At 35.3% G+C, this 17,727-nt stretch overlaps 1 protein-coding gene and 1 long non-coding RNA gene across 2 annotated transcripts; one reads left to right on the top strand and one right to left on the bottom strand.

Moving 5' to 3' along the window:
- Positions 1-270: 270 nt before the first annotated feature.
- On the bottom strand, positions 271-1,680 carry LOC107931120 (receptor-like protein 9DC1). Its single transcript, XM_016862897.2, has 2 exons — positions 1,156-1,680; positions 271-864 (listed from the first exon to the last, which is right to left on the bottom strand). The coding sequence occupies exons 1-2, from the start codon at positions 1,678-1,680 to the stop codon at positions 271-273; spliced, it is 1,119 nt and encodes a 372-aa protein (XP_016718386.1).
- Positions 1,681-2,408: 728 nt separating this feature from the next.
- Positions 2,409-3,083, top strand: LOC121227832 (uncharacterized). Its single transcript, XR_005925355.1, has 2 exons — positions 2,409-2,562; positions 2,866-3,083. It is a non-coding gene; the product is annotated as an uncharacterized lncRNA (long non-coding RNA).
- Positions 3,084-17,727: the final 14,644 nt, after the last annotated feature.

The raw sequence follows: 17,727 nt of genomic DNA, 5'->3' as shown, positions 1-17,727 counted from the left end.
TTTACTGCAGAATCTTGAAAGCAGAGATTATTGAGACTAAAAATTGTAATTCATGAAAGAAGACATAAATCGTTGCACAATACAAAATGTTACAATATTCAGAATAAACCCCTACGTAATGCAATAAAATACTGATGAATTGTTACAATAATAAAGACAGATGCATGCGAATGCAACCCATCACCATAGGAAAAAAAAAACATTTCGACAGACTTCAAAACAAGAAATTATAAAGATAAAACATAAACGCTTGAACATCATTTCCACCAACTAGATCCTTCTTCGTCCATTTTCGCGATTGCCATTCTTTGACTTTCTTCTCCGCCTCTTCTCATGTTGGTTTTCAACCAAGTTCACCAACCATTTCGGCTTACCAATTTGGAAAACGACATACCCCACGGCCATTCCGAACACTACTCCGCATCCATAACCTATCAACACCACTTGCCAACCAAAAGCAATTTTTGATTTTGAACCATCTTTTTCAAACACATTTGGAGCTGGTGGTTCAATGATGTTGCAACCTTTCGAGACCGGAAATCCACATAGTCCCTTGTTTCCTTCATATGAATCATTCCCAAATGTGTTGAACTGTTTGCCTTGAGGAATCTGACCATGGAGATGATTTTCAAAAACATTGAAGGACGAAAGAAATGCTAGATCTACAAATCTATTTGGAATTGTCCCAGCCAACTTGTTTGAAGATAGGTCCAACCATTCAAGAATTGTCAAATTCCCTATTGAAGTGGGGATCCTACCATTAAGGTTATTATGAGAAAGGTTCAGCCCTTTCAATAAGTTAAGCTTCCCAATAACCTTTGGAATCTCTCCTTCAAACTGATTGTTTGAGAGATCAATGATCATCTACATGGTGAAAATTTTTTCAAATTCTATATAGTGTCCTTTCATAACAATTCCAATGGAATAGGTATAGAAGCCGCTATTGATATAATCATACTCCACACCCATGTATGACCTTGCACTACCTTTTTTCTTGAGATTTATGATAGCCTTGAAGTTGTTGATGTGTCTCACAGGTAGGGGTCCAGAAAAATAATTACTTGAAAGGTCTAAAATTTGGATTTTAGAGAAACAATGGCTAAACTTGGAGCTATGGTCATGCAAGGAATCATGCATTTGATTTGACTTTAGTACAAGAACTTGTAGTTGTGGAAGACTTCCCAACCAATAAGGAAATGTATCATTGATCTTGTTGTTACCAAGATCTAGCACTTCCAGACCTCTACAGTTAAGGATGGATGGTGTCAAAGGCCCTTCTAACAGATTTCCATTTAAGTTGAAATTACTCAACTGGCATCCCTTTGCAAACGTTGGAGGAATCGTCCCATTCAACTTGTTCTTCTTTAGATTCAAGAATTCAAGGCCGTTGCTCAAATTTCCAAAGCATTGCGGAATTGTTCCACTCAAGTTATTGTGGGACAAATCAAGAATTCGAATAGCACTGGCATTGCATATTAAAGAAGGGACCTCCCCGTTGAAATTATTATTTGAGACAGAAAAGACATTGATTGTCGAAGCTGGAATTAAAAGATTTCCATGGATCAAATTGAAGCTTAAGTCAAGAACTGCAATATTCTTCCATGGAAAGTGATCAACTTTTGTCAAAGAGTTGTGAGATACATTTAAGTAAATCAAAGAGTCATTCCCTACCTCTTGCATCCACTGTGGAATCTTGCCTTCAATTCTGTTGTAAGAGAGGTCTAACCTTTCCAAACTTTTAAGCCCTTTCAAAAATTGGGGGAATTCACTAAGATTGCAAGATGACAAAAATAAGTTTGTAAGATTCAATTTATGATTAACACTTGAAGTAGTATTATATGTTAAGGATAGGCTGAGATATGAAAGGTCAAGATGTTTGAGATTTGGAAGGTTTGAGAACATGCTCAACTCTATGACGCCACTAAGATTATTCGAGGATAAACTGAGCTGGGTAAGATTGAGAAGTTGGAATATTGAAGATGGAAGAGGACCTTGGAGTTTATTATTTGCTAGATATAAAAACTATAGTGATTTGGATTAGAATTCTTTGATATGCCCACTGAATTGATTTTGAGAGAGATATATTTCCTTTAAGGAGGGAGCAGTATACAACTATGACGGAAGTGTTCCATTGAGTAAATTGTCAAATAACCATAAAGATATTAAACGCGCATCCAATTGAATTGGCGCACAAATTTTGGGGACAAAATTAAAAAACAAAGAAATCTGAAGTAGGCTTGATCGCGCGCTAACGCAAAAGGAGGGGACCAATCGAGCAAATTGACCATCTACAACAAATAACCAAACATTTCCCCTTTAAAACGGTGTTGTTTCTTCCCTTTTATAAAACCAAATATTTCCTTTAAAAAAAACAATCAGCCCCTTTTAAAATAACCCTAGCCCCTTTTTATTTCCCCATAATTTTCTCCTCTCTTGGCCGATTCTCATCCCCCAAACCACAAGCTACACATTCAAGCCTGGGGAATGATTTTTCAGCCTTGAAATCCTCTCTTGGCTTTGATTCAAACAAAGCAAGAAGGAAATCTATGGCGTATGTGCCAGGTAAGACTTCGCTCTCTCCTTTTTTATTTTCGTAGTCAATGATGAAAGATCGAAAGAAATGAATCGCAAGAAAATTAAAAGGTATGGAGAAACTCGTATTGGAAATCACTTTTTTAATTTTTGATTGCTTTCTTTTTCAATATGTGTGTGTATTTCTGGGAAAAAAATCCCATGTACATCGTTTACATTCGGTTTTATAGCCGAAAAATAAGTAAATAAAAATAAATAAAAACACACAAAAATCCCTGTTGTAATCTATTATTGTTTGCTGTGATTTGCTGTTGTGGTTTTCGTTTGTTGTAGGTGTGCATGGCGTGGAGGAGTTATTTGCGGAGCATGGCATGAGTGGAAGAATCGGCTAAAGGCTGCGGTGGCTGAAGCTTCTAGGGTTTCTGCCAAAAATTCCCTAGGTGTTTTGGGCTTGGGGTATTTTGGGTTATTTAGGCTATTTGGGTTAAGTTTAATAATTTGAGCCTGTTTATTTTGGTTGCTGGGCTATGTAAGAAATGGACATTGGATTATTATTTTTTTATATTTTGATTTGTTTTTTAGTTTTTGTGTAAGCCCGGGCACAAATTGGGTCTTACAATGTCAATTTATTTTATTTTTCTCCTTTTTGCTTATATGCATAAATACTTATTTTTTTGCCAAGCTAGTTAGAGTCTAAAGTTAATTGCAAAATTTTGATAAACTTTTTAGTGTTTTGTTTTTGTCTCTGATCTTGTATTTGATGGCATGGCAGAACACACTTATCCAGGATGGGAAGGAGATGGCATCAGTTCTTTATATTTATCACAGCTGTGTCAAAGCACTTTCTCAGGTATTTTAGCCTTAGTTGATTTTAATTTATACATATTTTTAAGAAAAACAATGTTCTAATACAATCTGCTAGTTTTAGTGTAAACCAATGTTCTTTTTTATGTGGCGTAAGGGGTATGTTGGAATTCACAGTTCGGGATTCAGAGACTTTCTGCTGAAACCGAAGCTGCTTCGATCTATTGTGGATTCTAGTTTTGAACATCCTTCCGAAGGCAAAGTTTTAAACTTATGTCTGATGTTAACATTCGTGAATTCCATGAATTAAGTTATTTTGTTTTTCTTGCTTTTAGTGACTTATAATGGTGGGCAGTATACAAATTTGGTGCTTTATTATTTTGATTCTATATTTATATTTAATCTAATTTTTATTATTTATTTTAGTTTTGATTCTATATTTTTATTTTTATTTTAATTTGATAATGAATTTTAATAGAAAATTTTTATATTTATATCATGGACATTGTTCTTCTCAATATTTTGATAATGATTTTTATTTTTTTATATTTTTCAAGACCTTTATAATATTTTATTTTTTAAAAATTTCATGCCTTTTGCGGCGTTTATTTGAAAAAGCACCGCTAAAGGCCATGACCTTTGGCGGCGTTTGTGGGAGAAACGCCGTTAAAGGCCATGACCTTTAGCGACTTTTGTGGGAGAAGCGCCGCTAAAGGCCATGAACTTTAGTGGCATTTGTGGAGAAAGCGCCGCTAAAGGTCATGACTTTTAGCGGCGTTTCTCCCACAAACGCCGCTAAAGGTCATGACCTTTAACAGCATTTTTTCAAATAAACGCCGCAAAATTTAGTGGCGTTATCTATAACAGCGTTTTTTGCGGCGCTTGTAAAAACGTCGCAAGTAGTTTTAGTGGCGCTTAAAAGCGTCGCTAAAAGTCAGTTTTGCTGTAGTGAGGGACTAATTAAAAAGTCAACGCTAAAGGGAAGGACTAGCCCCGCAAATTACCCATTTGAAGCGCAAAGGGTAGATCTGGCCTATGAACGGGTTGATGCGCGGATCCCCCTCCCCTTAAATGGTGTCGTTTTATCTAGATATATAAACTAAAAATTGACCTAAAAAATCATTTTGCAGATTGTTTTCTCAAAAAGCTTTTTCAAAACCCTCTTAACCTATCCCTCTTCTCTCGGCCGACCTGTAAGCAAAGGTGGCGCCAAGTGCGCCTCAACCTCCGTCACGGCTTTAAACGGAAACCCAAGGATCCGTATACATTTGAATCAGAGAAGCGGCCACCAGCTAAGTCGATGCTGATCAATAAGTAAGCCTTTTTTTTCCTTTGTATTTGTGATAGTGTGATTTCGTGATAGGTTTTAAAGATTTATAATTACTCGTTCTTGAACTAACTATTATTGCGATGTAGGCAAGTGTACCTATCAAACAATAGTATAGTTTTAGCAAGACCGGATTGTCGAACCCAAAGGAACTAAAAGTACTAGTAATGACTGTCTTTTTATTATCTAGCCTAAGAATAAAGACGTTTTTGTTTTAATTAACTAATAATCTAAACTAATAACTCACAAAGAAAAGAATTGGGGAATTTTTTTTGGGAAAAATCGATTGACTTAAGACAATACCTAAGGAAAAATCCACTTAGACTTTACTTGTTATTCTGGCTTCTAATGGGACGATTTATTCATTCAACTTGTTTCGTAGAGATCCCTAAGTTATGTTATTATCCCTATTCAAGACTAATAATGTCTAATCCCTAGATTGAATAACCGAGACTTTTCTCTAATTAAGACTCTAGGGTTGCATTAACTCGATCTATAGATTCCCTTATTAGGTTTCACCCTAATCCGGTAAAATCTTGTCACCCTATGTCTAAGCGCGCAATCAAGTTCGCTTAATTATGACAGATTACTCTTAGACAGGGTCTATTCCTCCTCTGAATAAGAGCTTGTTTTGAATCAATATCCTGGGATATCAAAACAAGAATTAAGAACACATAATTAAGAACAAGTTAAATATTTATCATACGATTCAAAAAATAATAACAAGATTCGTCTTAGGTTTCATTCCCCTTAAGTTTTTAGGGGTTTTAGTTCATAACTAAATAAGAAAACATCTCAGAAGAACAAAGAATACAAAACATAAAGAAAACTCAAAACTCCTGAAGGGAAATTGAGGAGAGATCTACAGTCTTGATGATGAATCCAGCTTTTGAGATGGATCAATCGGCTTCTTTGGAGTAATTCCTTACTCCCTATTCTTCGTCCTCTTTTTCTTCCTTCTCCAGGGTGTATTTATAGGCTTTGGAATGCCTAAAAACCCTCAAAATTAACCTTTTCCAAATTGGACTCAACTTGGGCTCGGCAAGAACACGCTCGTGGCACACATCCGTGATTGATTACTTCAGGCAGTGTTCGAGCCTGCCAAATTGACACGGCCATGTGGTCTGCCCGTGTGAGGAGGTCCAGGCCGTGTTGATTTCATACTTTGGCCCATTTTCTCCGTTTTTAGCCCATTTCTCGTTCCTTTAGCTCTCCTATGCTCTCCTAAGAATAAAACATGAAATTAAAGCATTAGAAGCATTGAATTCACCAATTCTAATGAGAAATCATCCATAAAATGCATTAAATATGGGGTAAAAATATGTATAATTTACGGTTTATCAATTTATTTGATAGATTTTAAAATAATGCAAGAAATAAATAAAAATAACCCAAAAAAAAGAATAAAGAATTAGTAAGTGAATCACCTTTTATTTTTCTTAGTATATTTCTCTTTTCGTATGTATGTATGCGTAAGTCCCTCTACAGTATTATATTCAGTTTTATTTTATAACCGAATAAAGAGAAAAAAGAATAAAAAAAGAAAATACAAGAAAATTTTCTTTAGATCTATTTGTTGTCAATCTGTTGTGGGTTGTTAGTCTGTTGCAGGTGTGTATGGCGTGGAGAGAAGCCGTTCGTAGGCGTGCTGGCGTGGAGCATGTAGGCTACGCACGCATGGAAGCTTCAATGATAGAGGCCATTCATAGGCAGAGGCCCAAAAGCTAAGGTTTGCTAAACATGTTTGGGTTTTGGGCCCTTTTGGGCTTGTCTCAATTGGGCCACTGAAATTGGGTTGGGTTAGGCCAATTTAATAATTGGGCTTTGGGTTTATTTGTAAAATGGATTATAATTTATAATTTGTATAAAGACTGTATTTGGACTTTGATTTTGGGTCTTTTTTTATTTGTTTTTTTATTTGTTTTTGTATGGTCCCAGGCTAAATTGGCCCATTACAGCTGCCCCTCTTTGTTCATTGTCGTGTAACGAGAATGGAGCAAAGACTCTAAAAGGGTTAATTTTGCCTGGTCTCTGAATCTTGACTTTTTTTGTGCTCCTTTTCTTTCAAGTAATTTTATTCCATCCCACTGCATCTTCAGAAGCATAGAACTTAGTGTTTCTATCCGCTCTAATGTAGTTTCAGGAAGAAGAGATTTGTAGATTCAATCTGCTCCACTGAATCTTCTTTGATCTGCTTCGCTGCACTTTAGGAAAATAAGATCTACTATCTTCAGTCTGCTCCGCTGCAAACTCAAGGAGATAAGACCTTCAATCTTCAATCTGCTTCCTTGCTACCTCAGGAAAATAAGACTACAATCTTCGACCTGCTCTCTTACTACCTCAGAGAGATAAGGCTTGTGGCTAAAATCTGCTCCTCTACTACATCGGGATGATAAGATTCTCCATCTTCGATCTGCTCCACTACTGCTATCTCAGGGAAATAAGATCTACAATCTTCAGTCTACTTCCTTGTTACCTCAGAAAGATAAGACTTCAAACTTCAACATGCTCTCTTGCTACCTCAGAGAGATAAGGCTGATGGCTACAATCTGCTCCCCTGCTACCTTGGGAAGATAAGATTTGCCATATTTGATCTGCTCCACTACTACCTACGGAGATAGGATCTACAATCTTTAGTCTACTTCCTTGCTGCCTCAGGAAGATAAGACTACAAACTTCAACCTGCTCTCTTGCTACCTCAGAGAGATAAGGCTGGTGGCTAAAATCTACTCCCCTGCTACCTCGGAAAGATAAGACTCGCCATCTTCGATCTGCTCCACTACTATTTAGGGAGATAAGATCTTTAACCTTTAGTCTACTTACTTGCTACCTCAGGAAGATAAGACTACAAACTTCAACCTGCTCTCTTGCTACTTCAGAGAGATAAGGCTGGTGGCTAAAATCTGCTCCCCTGATACCTCAGGAAGATAAGATTCGCCATCTTCGATTTGCTCCAGTACTATTTAGGAAGATAAGATCTACAATCTTTAGTCTAATTCCTTGCTACCTTAGGAAGATAAAACTTCAATTCAGCCTGCTCTCTTGCTACCTCAAAGAGATAAGGCTGATGGCTGCAATCTGCTCCCTTGCTACCTCAGGAAGATAAGATTCGCCATCTTCGATCTACTCCACTACTGCCTAGGGAGATAAGATCTACATTCTTTAGTCTGCTTCCTTGCTGCCTCAGGAAGATAAGACTTCAAACTTCAACCTGCTCTCTTACTATCTCAGAGAGATAAGGCTGGTGGCTAAAATCTGCTCTCCTGCTACCTTGGGAAGATAAGATTTGCTATCTTCGATCTACTCCACTACTATCTCAGGGAGATAAGATCTGTGAATTCACTAATGTTGCTACACCGTCCTCTAAGGACATGATCTGTAGAATCGGTTTCATGTACTTATGCTTATGCCAAATGATTAGGATGCTATGATCGAAATAAATCAAATGCTCTTAGCTAGATGTGTTATGAATGATATATGAATGCAGAAATGAGAATGATCCTTTTAAATGCTTATGGTATCATCGCTCGTTGTTCATCAGGGCATTACCACTGATGTATTATGCTGCCATCTTATTCGACTAAAAACCCCAAAAGCAATCATATTCTGCTCAACAAGCTTGCCCCGCTGTAATTTTAGAGTCCCTCTACTGTACCTTCTGGGACATAAAATTTGTATTTCCCCCTGCAACTTTAGGGAAATAACATTTGGTTTCTTCTATCCATCTTGCTGTAACTTAATGGTATAAGATCTATATCATCTTCAATCAACTTGATCTATTACACCATTCCCTGGGTGTAATGACCAGACGTATATGTCTGATATTTGCATGAATGCAGAGTATCATTTTTCTCGAGAATGATCCCTTTTACACTTGGGTTGACATTGCTCATTATTTGCCAAGGTTGTATCACCGATGAAATGTCTTGTCTTTTTATTCAACCAATAAAAAGTCTAAAGAGATAATCATTCTTCTTCAATATTTCCAACCTTTAGGCTTGGTGTGTTCTAAACAATAGTCCTGTTTCAAGTTCTTGTACTATTAGAAGCTTCCAAAGTAATATGCGAAACTCCTTTTATGAAAGTATTATTAGTCCACTAATCATTATTTCAATGTAAAATGCTTGAAAAAGATCATAACAATGGACCAGAAGGAAATTAGGAGCATAGCTTGAAGCAAGTAAGCAAATGCAACAAAGAAGGAAATTTATTAGGACGTATCTTGAAAAGAATAAGATAGCAAATTCAAAAATGGGTAAAATGCCAAACTAGGTGCCCTAGATATCGCAACATGAGTTTCTCTGTACAAACTTCTTGACGACCATTTTAAGCTTAATCTGTGTTTAGGGGATCTAGAATACTCTGTCTATGCCCTAAGACGTAGCATACTGCTTCATTATTAATTCAGGCATACCAAGACTACTGTATGCCCTACTTTGATCCAAATTTGAGCTGCCCTTTTCAGGTTTTCAACTCAAATCCCCTTTGGTTTCAAGGCGCCTTTTGCAGTTTTTCACCTTAGCCTCTCCTTTTTCTTTCTTCTTTTTGATTTTTTCTTTTATTTTTTCTTTAATCCTTTGATTTTTATTTTCCTTTGATTTTTTATTTTTATTTTTATTTTAATTTTTTTAATGTCTCAAAGGCACTCTTTGCGGGTTTTCATCTTGGCCTCTCCTCTTTTAGGTAGAATACTTTCTGTATTTACCATCCATCTCGGTCAACATCAATGCTTCTGCAGAACAAGCCTTCTTTACTACATAAGGTCCTTCCTAGTTTGGCATCCACTTTCATCTGAAGTCCTTTTGTGTAGGAAGAATCTTCTTTAATGACAAGTCCCGCTTGTGGAATTATCAAGGATGAGCATCTTTGTTGTAAGCCTGCATTATCTGAGCATGACAGATATCCTTCAAATTTGACTGATCATATCGGGATTGGGTCCATTTTGCCTCATCCAACTTTAATTCTAACAAGACTCGGAGAAAAGGAAACTCAACTTCAATGGACAAATCGTTTCCATTCCACAAACTAATGAGAAGGAGTTGCCTTGATGAAGGTCTTGGCTGACGTTCGATAAGCGTAGAGCATAAATGGTAACTTCTTTATACCAATCTTTATAAGTCTCGGTCGCCTTTCACTATGACCTTTGTTTTTATTTATTTATTCTTCTTTTTGTTTTTTTTTATTTTTTGTACTTTTGTTTTTCTTTTTGGCTGCCTTTGCTGCACTGTGATATGGCGTCTGATCTTTGAACAAACTGCAAACTTTTGACATTATGCAGTTGTATTTAGACATGATCTTTTCTGACATTCCTTGTCGGCACCTGATCTCTTTTTTTTTCTTTTTTTTTGGTTGTTTCTTTTTTGAATTTGATGACTATCAACTTTGTAACATTGGCATATGAAGTGACTTTCACCCTCTTGTGAAGTAATCGACGACTGCAAAGATGAATCGATGTATATTAGACGAGAATGGCCTGATAACATCCATGACCTACATAGAGAAAATCTGTGAAGAAATGAATGAGGCACATGAATCTTGTCTCCCTAAATACGACCTAACTAGTACAATCCCCATCCATGGTAGATCAACAGTACCCAAACATCATGATTAGTGTGTCTAACCGTGAAATCGTTAACATGTGTCCTTCTGACACCCGTGTAGACATTTTTCAGTGTCCACAGATCTTAATATCCTAGGTATATCTTAACATGGTTATGCCAAAACATCTTTGAATTCTTAAAATAACTCAATGACGATTCGCTTTACCTTTGCAGTGACTCAGACTCCGATCTTTGCCTCTTGCTGACAATGTCCACTAACCCTTCGTAGAGTAAGATCTGTTTTTCATCTTGTTCTACCATCCTTAACAAATCAGGAGATAAATTACAATCTCTGTCTTCTTCAAAGTCCTAAGATCCACCTAAACACATATCTCAACCAAAAAAACTCTGAGTTAGTGACAGCGTCGCTCACATCATTGAAATCTAGGGACCTGTTGTAGGTACAAAGGCAGACTCCAAAGAATAAATGATTCTAAGGATGATTATTTGTATGGTATGATCATGAATGAAGAATAAAAAAAAATTTGAAAGAAAGTCCAAAGAATAAAAGAATATGTAAAGAATGAAAAAATATCTGCTCAAACAGATGCATTTTATTGAAATAAGGATTTTGGACACAAGCCTATTTCACAAAAGGAATCTTATTGTCCCTAGGCTTAAAGCAAAAAGTGTGTTTTGAATATTACTTTAGATTAGCTCTAAAAATACAGGGATCTCTTCCACAGTTCCATTGTTCAAAACACTCCCAAGTATGCAAAGGTTTGGAAACTTTTATTCCCTAGTTTCCACTTCAGGTATGTCATTCAAATTCCCCAATATTCCTTCCAGGCTTTTGACTTGTTCAAGGAATCACAACTCTTTTGCCCCCACTTTCAAATATTGCATTTACTTCAATGTCAGAGCGATTAGGTTCTAAGGAATCGTCGAACTTCATAATTCTCATTTCAATGAACCTTTTGACCAACTTTTTAAATGTAGTGCAATTTTTGATTGAGTGTCCTGTTATTCCCACATGGTACTCGCATTGAGCATTCTCATTATACCATTTTGGGAAATGAGGTTGCACAGGTTCCAAGTAGAATTGAGACACCACATGCACATCAAAAAGATTCTGATACAACTCCTTATATGATATCAGGATGGGTGTAAATTGAAGCTTTTCTATACTTGGTCTTGTGTTGGATTCCTACCTTGAAGAGCTTTGATAACTAGTGGTTACAGCCCTCGACTGACCTACGTTAACTAATTTGGAAGGTATGCTCACGATGTTCACCTCACTCTCCTTGCTCCTCTAGGTTGACCTTTTAGCGCTTTCTCCCGCATCTATCCTCCCACTTCTTACTGCATTTTCAATCATCTCACCGGCCATTACTATATCTGAAAAGCTCAAAGTAGTGTTTCCCAACATATGGTTAATGAACGGGGCTTTCAGAGTATTGATGAAAAGCATTATAGTCTCATTGTCCAAAAGAGGTGGCTAGACTTGTGTTGCTACCTCTCTCCATCTTTGGGCATATTGCCTGAAGCTCTCATTTTGCTTCTTTTCCATATTCTGCAGGATAATTCTGTCGGGTGCCATGTCCGTTACATGGCTATACTGCTTCATAAAAGCTTTTGCTAAGTCCTTCCATGAATTAATTTTAGCAAGACTCAATTGATTGTACCATTTAGCTGCTGACCTGATCAAACTATCTTAGAAGCTGTGGATTAATAGTTGGTCGTTATTAATATATCCTGTCATCCTTCGGCAGAACATTGTGATGTGAGCTTCAGGACAACTAGTCCATTGTACTTTTCAAACTCTGGAGTCTTAAATTTTGGTGGGAGTACTAGATTGAGGACCAAACTCAGATCCTTGACGTCAATCCCACAGTAGTAGTCAACATTCTTCATTGCTTTAAATTTTTTCTCCAACCACCTATACCGATCCTCAAGTTGTTTTGGCAGTCACATCTTTGCTTTTTCCATTTCGTCCAGATCAGGAACTACAGGATTGGTTGGATTGCCCCTCGGATTGGAGCCTAAACCTATTGGGTAATCCCCTGGTGCCGAGGAACTGGCCTGATACTGCTGGGTTCTGATAGCAATGGGTACACCTTGCGGACATGTCTGAACATTTGTCAAGATGAAACCCGAAGGGTAGAAAGGCTTCTCATTGTCCTTCCCAATATTGATCATGGAGCTTTTTCCCTTTTCTAGCACTTTAGTCAGCAATTGGGACAACTGATTCATCATATTCATTTGGGATTCTAACATTTCGTTCATCATGTCTTGTTGAACCTTAGCTAGCTGCTTTTGTATTTGTATTTGTAGCTTGCCTTGCATTTCTTTTTGAAGTTGTTCCAGTTTTTCCAATCTTTGGTCCATATCTTATCTTGGCACGGGTACTGTAATGATGCTTGGTTGGTAAGTTTTTTTTCGGTTTCCAGATTAACTGAAATGATTTCAATTAATTAGGGTATTTTTGTGAAAATCTAATGCAAACGATGCAATGTAATGCAAAAGAAAGAAAGACGTTGATTCTGAATTTAATTCTATTAGTACAATTTTTCTAGAAAACAAATTCCTTTACATAAAACGGATTACATATGCAGCTTTACCTTCATATTCCAAGAGAAGTCACCGATCCCTTTTCTTCGTAAAAATCAAATCTCGTAAACTTCCAATAGATACCTCTATTAGCTCCTTTTTGCTTGATCTAGGTCGTGACTTATTACTCACTTATCCTCGCGATGCTTGTTAGCTTCTTTAAGAAAGTTGGGACGTGACGGCTCTTTATCAACTTGAATCCTTGGGCAATAAAACAAAGACTTGTTTTCCTCCGCGAACTATCAGCCCTCTTTCGTTGTGTTTACTTAGACCATATTCGGACAACCGTATTATAATCCACTTTATCAAGAAATCCGTTTCCCATGACAAGTTGTTCTTTTTAGCAATCAAATATGAATCAACACATCCATTCTATGATGATGTAATGCAATGCAGTTGTAATAGCCTGAATATTCAGTGGTGTCGGAATGGTGATTCGAGATCACTAAATCTGACAAACGAGTAGAAAATATTATAAATTTAGTAAGTATAAGTTAAATGTGAAGTTAGAAAAATTTTTGAAATAGTGAATAGTGTACTAGGAATAAATATTAAAATAATTAAAATAAAAAAACGAGGTATCGAGACCTCGAAGATTTTAAACCGAGCCATAAATATTTTTAGAAATATTTATAGAGTGTCATTGAGTTGGTATTAAAGTTTCGTTAGAAAATTTTAACGTTTGGATAGTTAATTAACTAAAAAGGACTAAATTGAAAATAGTGTAAAATTTATTAAATTGTGATTAAATAGCTTAAGTGACTAATGAGGAGGGATTTAAAAGGCAATTAGGCCCAAATTTTATGGGCTGGATGGTTGGGTAAGAAAAATCAGCAGAATGTAAGTAGAAATAGGGGCAAAATTGGAAACTTAACAAATTAAACATTTAAAACAAAGACAAAAGTGAAAAATCTAGAGATCTCTTCACAATTTATCAGCAAAAACGCCATAGGAGGTCTGAAACAAGCTGGTTTTTCATATATTTGAATTATGTAAGTTTAATTCTTGATTTTTTTTTCTAATTTTTGTGATTTTGATACTTTTACAATTAGGCCCAACTAATTATTTCATTAGTTTTTGATTTCATGGCTGATTTTGAAAGTTTCTATGAATACATGCTGGAAGTATATGATGAATGAACATGGAATTAAAGCTTTAATTTTGTTATATGATGATTTTATTAAGTAATTTTGATAGAAATTGATTTTAGGGACTTAATTGTGAAAAAGTTGAGAATTAAGGTTTGGTGTTGCGGTTTTGAGTATGAAAGGCTATGTAGTAGTTTAAAATAGTTGGAAAAGGTGTTAATTGAGAAAAATTAGATCAATTGAGGGGTTAATTGAGTAGGGACCAAATTGTAAAAACTGTAAAGTTTGGGGTAAAAGTGTAATTTCGAAAACTTAAGGGCATAAATTGTGAAATGGATTAGAATAGAATTATATGCTGATGAATGAATAAATTTGTATTTTAGATCGAGAACCCGAAGCAAGCCGAGGAAAAGAAAAAGTAGTTGATTAGTCCCTGAACTTTTGCAAATTCTGCAAATCGACCCAGGTAAGTTCATATGGCTGAAATTTAATGATTAAATGTTAATTTCGTGAATTATACAATGTATGATGAAATGCATTTATTGTTGAAGTGAGAATAAAATAAAAATGTGAAAATCGAATAAATGATCAAATTAAGTGGAACGCCGGATTTGAGTACTTCTGATCAAGTGACAAAGTGATAAGTGGTAGTTTTAGCTACACTTATCTGATCAAGTGACAAAGTGATAAGTGGCTACACTTATCTGATCAAGAAACAAAGTGATAAGTGGTTACACTTATCTGATCAAGAAACAAAGTGATAAGTGGTTACACTTATCTGATCAGGGATAAATGATAAATGATCATACGTAAGACCATAGTTATACTATGGCAAAGTGAAAGTGAAGTACTCAATTTTCCGTGACCGTTCCTTAATTTTGATCAAGGATAGTAAGTGATAAATGGGCCCAAAGGAATTATGGTAAAAGAATAAGTAGTAGTGAGTTTATACCAAGGAACTCACCAAAGATTGTGGTTGACAGGTAAATTTAGTAATGGTGTATATTGTATAAGTGTACAAGTGTTTGGTAAGATTTATGTTTTATTCCTATGAACTTACTAAGCTTTTCTATAAGCTTACATGTGTGTGTTTATTGTTTTTGTAGATTAACGTATTTATACATTCGGAGGATCGGATCTACATCAAGAATCACACTATCCAGACATACTCCGGTAGATTATGTTAAGTAACTTTTTGGATTTATATGGCATGTATAGGGAATTGAAGTAAAAAGTAAATTTGAATGTTATGGTTACGTTAGATATCGAAATATATACATGTTTTTAGTTTGAAATGGTTGATTGGTTGAACTTCATTAGTATTTAAATGAAGTAGATGAAATACTGGAATTGGTTGTGATTTGAAAATTGCAGGGAAGGTTAGACAATTATAAAGGGGTTATATTGAATTTTTTTTTTAAAAATTGCAATGGAGCAGTTCTTAGACAGCAGCATTGATGTAACTTTTAAAAATCATCAAAAATAGTGGAAATAGAATTAGAAGTTGAGTGAGATATGAAATTAGAGATTAAAGAGTCTACTTTCATATGAAAGAAGTGGAGTAAGCAAAAGAATTATATACTTTTAGATATTTGAATTTTAGTGAAACAGGGCAAGAATGTTTCTGAAGTCCCCTGTTCTGAAATTAGAAATTCATTAAAATTTGTACAGAAGGAATTATGAGTTATAATTTATATGTATAGATTCCTTAATGAGTCTATTTTCAGTAGAAATAAGTTTAATCACCATATGAAGTCTGTAATAAGAGATAATTAAATTTTAGTGATGAGTGGTCAGGATAGTCGATTAGTGAAACAGGGGAGACTTAAACTAATAAACTGTACTAATTGGCTAAAGAAAAAATTCTGAAAAATTTATGGTGAATAGATATATGAGTCTAGTTTCAGGGAAAATTTACGGATCTAAATTTAGAGTTTCGTAGCTTGAATTATAATTATTTTAGTGACTGCTGTATAGGTGGACAGCTTTCTTATGACTGATGAAATTAAATTTGGAAGTAAATTTTTATGCCCGAACTTTTAAGTTAAGTCAAGTAACGCCTCATGCTCGACTCCGGCAACGGTATTGGGTAAGGGGTGTTACAGCAGTAATAAACACAACAAAACACATTAGCACAAGAGAGAGAAAAAACAATATAGAACACTTATCTGGGTGACCTAAGATTTGGCGTGGCTCTACCTAAGGTAGGCTCTTAAGTTTCTCTATATGTGATTCGGTTCCAAAGAAAGGGTACCTAAGCCAGCAGATTCCTCAATCCTTACCCATTATAGGCTCATATAGACTAGGTTCAGTTCAGGGGAATACATTTCCCTATGACCGTGCGGAGATGAAAATCTCACGAAGACATAGGTACGGATGTATCCCAGAAGCAATCGACTAGCCCATGCGGAGGTGAAAACCTCACGAAGGCATAGCTTCTCACTCCCACTTAAAGGTGTAACCACAACGATCATGCAATGCAATGCAAAAGTATTCTACAAGACTCAAACCACAACAATCATACAAACAAGTTGTAACACCCTGATTTTGGGCTTAGTCGGAATAGTGGTTTCAGGACCACAAATCTAACGAAAATTTTATTTTTTTATTATATTTTTATGGTCTACGATTTCACAGAATAATTTCGTGAAAATTTCGTTCAAAAATTTTGACATTCGGGCATTTAATTTAGTCAAAAGGACTAAATCGTAAAAAGTGCAAAAGTTGAGTTCTACATACTAGAGGTGTCCAATTGTTATGAAATTTTAAATTGAGGGTCGTTAAATGGCAATTAGACCATTGGTTAATTTCTGGACAAAAATAGGCATGAAATTAGTGTAATAAAATATTTTTAAGTTAGGGGTATTTTGGTAAACTAATAATTAAAAGAATTAAAAAGGGAAATAAGCCAAATTAGCTATCATCTTCTTCATTCAACCATTTCTACTAGCTGTAGCCATGGTTAAGGTTTGTTCAAACTCCCAAGCTCGATTGTAAGTGCTCCTTAGCCCCGTTTTTAAAGTTCTTTACATTTTTGAAATCCCGGTAACTTGGTTAAGCTTATTCTAGCAATAATTTAACCTAGGGTTTATATTTGGAAAAATACCCATAGGTAAAATTTCTTTATTTTGATGTTTTATGGTATAATATGAAGCTTGAAATTGTGTTAAACAACATTTACTAAGCGATTTTACGTGAAAGCGAGTAAAACATCATAATCGGTAAAAATACCTAATGTTCATAAGTACATGTTAGAGTGTGAATTTGATGTTTCTATAGAAGGGAAAAATGATCAACATGTCATAAGACATAAGAAAATAGGATGAAGTTTAATTTACGAGCCTAGGGGTAAAAATGTAATTTTGACAAAGTTTAGGGGCAAAATTGTAATTTTTCCAAAATATGATTTTGGGTTAATTTGAATAATGTGAATGCTAATTAGGCTATATTTGTAATGATAGAGCAAGGAAAATTGAAATTCGAGCTAAAATCGGTAAAATACCAAGTTGTGGACAAAATGGTAAAATGGTCATTTTCGTATACGAGGTAAGTTCGTGTGTTAATAATAATGCAATAACATACTTGAATTGTAATTTTCTATTGTTATGGCATAAATTGTATGATTTAATATGTTTATGAGAAGTTGATGGATGGTGTGTATGATATGGAAAATGAGATGCTTATTGTGTCATGTGAAATTGAATGGCAAATTATTGTTTCATGAATTGAATGTTAAATTACTATTACATGGGTTGTACCTGATGAGATTTTGACAAGTTTATACGTAAATAATTTATCGATTCTTTTTATTTTATTATATTTTGTT

Source organism: Gossypium hirsutum, chromosome A04 (genome assembly GCF_007990345.1).
Source record: "Gossypium hirsutum isolate 1008001.06 chromosome A04, Gossypium_hirsutum_v2.1, whole genome shotgun sequence".
Lineage (NCBI taxonomy): Eukaryota > Viridiplantae > Streptophyta > Magnoliopsida > Malvales > Malvaceae > Gossypium > Gossypium hirsutum.
This window is presented reverse-complemented; position numbering and strand designations above follow the sequence as displayed.

Excerpts from the sequence above, each read along its gene's own strand:
- LOC107931120 (XM_016862897.2), bottom strand. The coding sequence starts at position 1,680 with ATGCAAGAGGTAGGGAATGACTCTTTGATTTACTTAAATGTATCTCAC. Across the intron at positions 865-1,155 it reads TTCCACAACTACAAGTTCTT|ATGATCATTGATCTCTCAAA; the intron begins GTACTAAAGTCA and ends TTCACCATGTAG.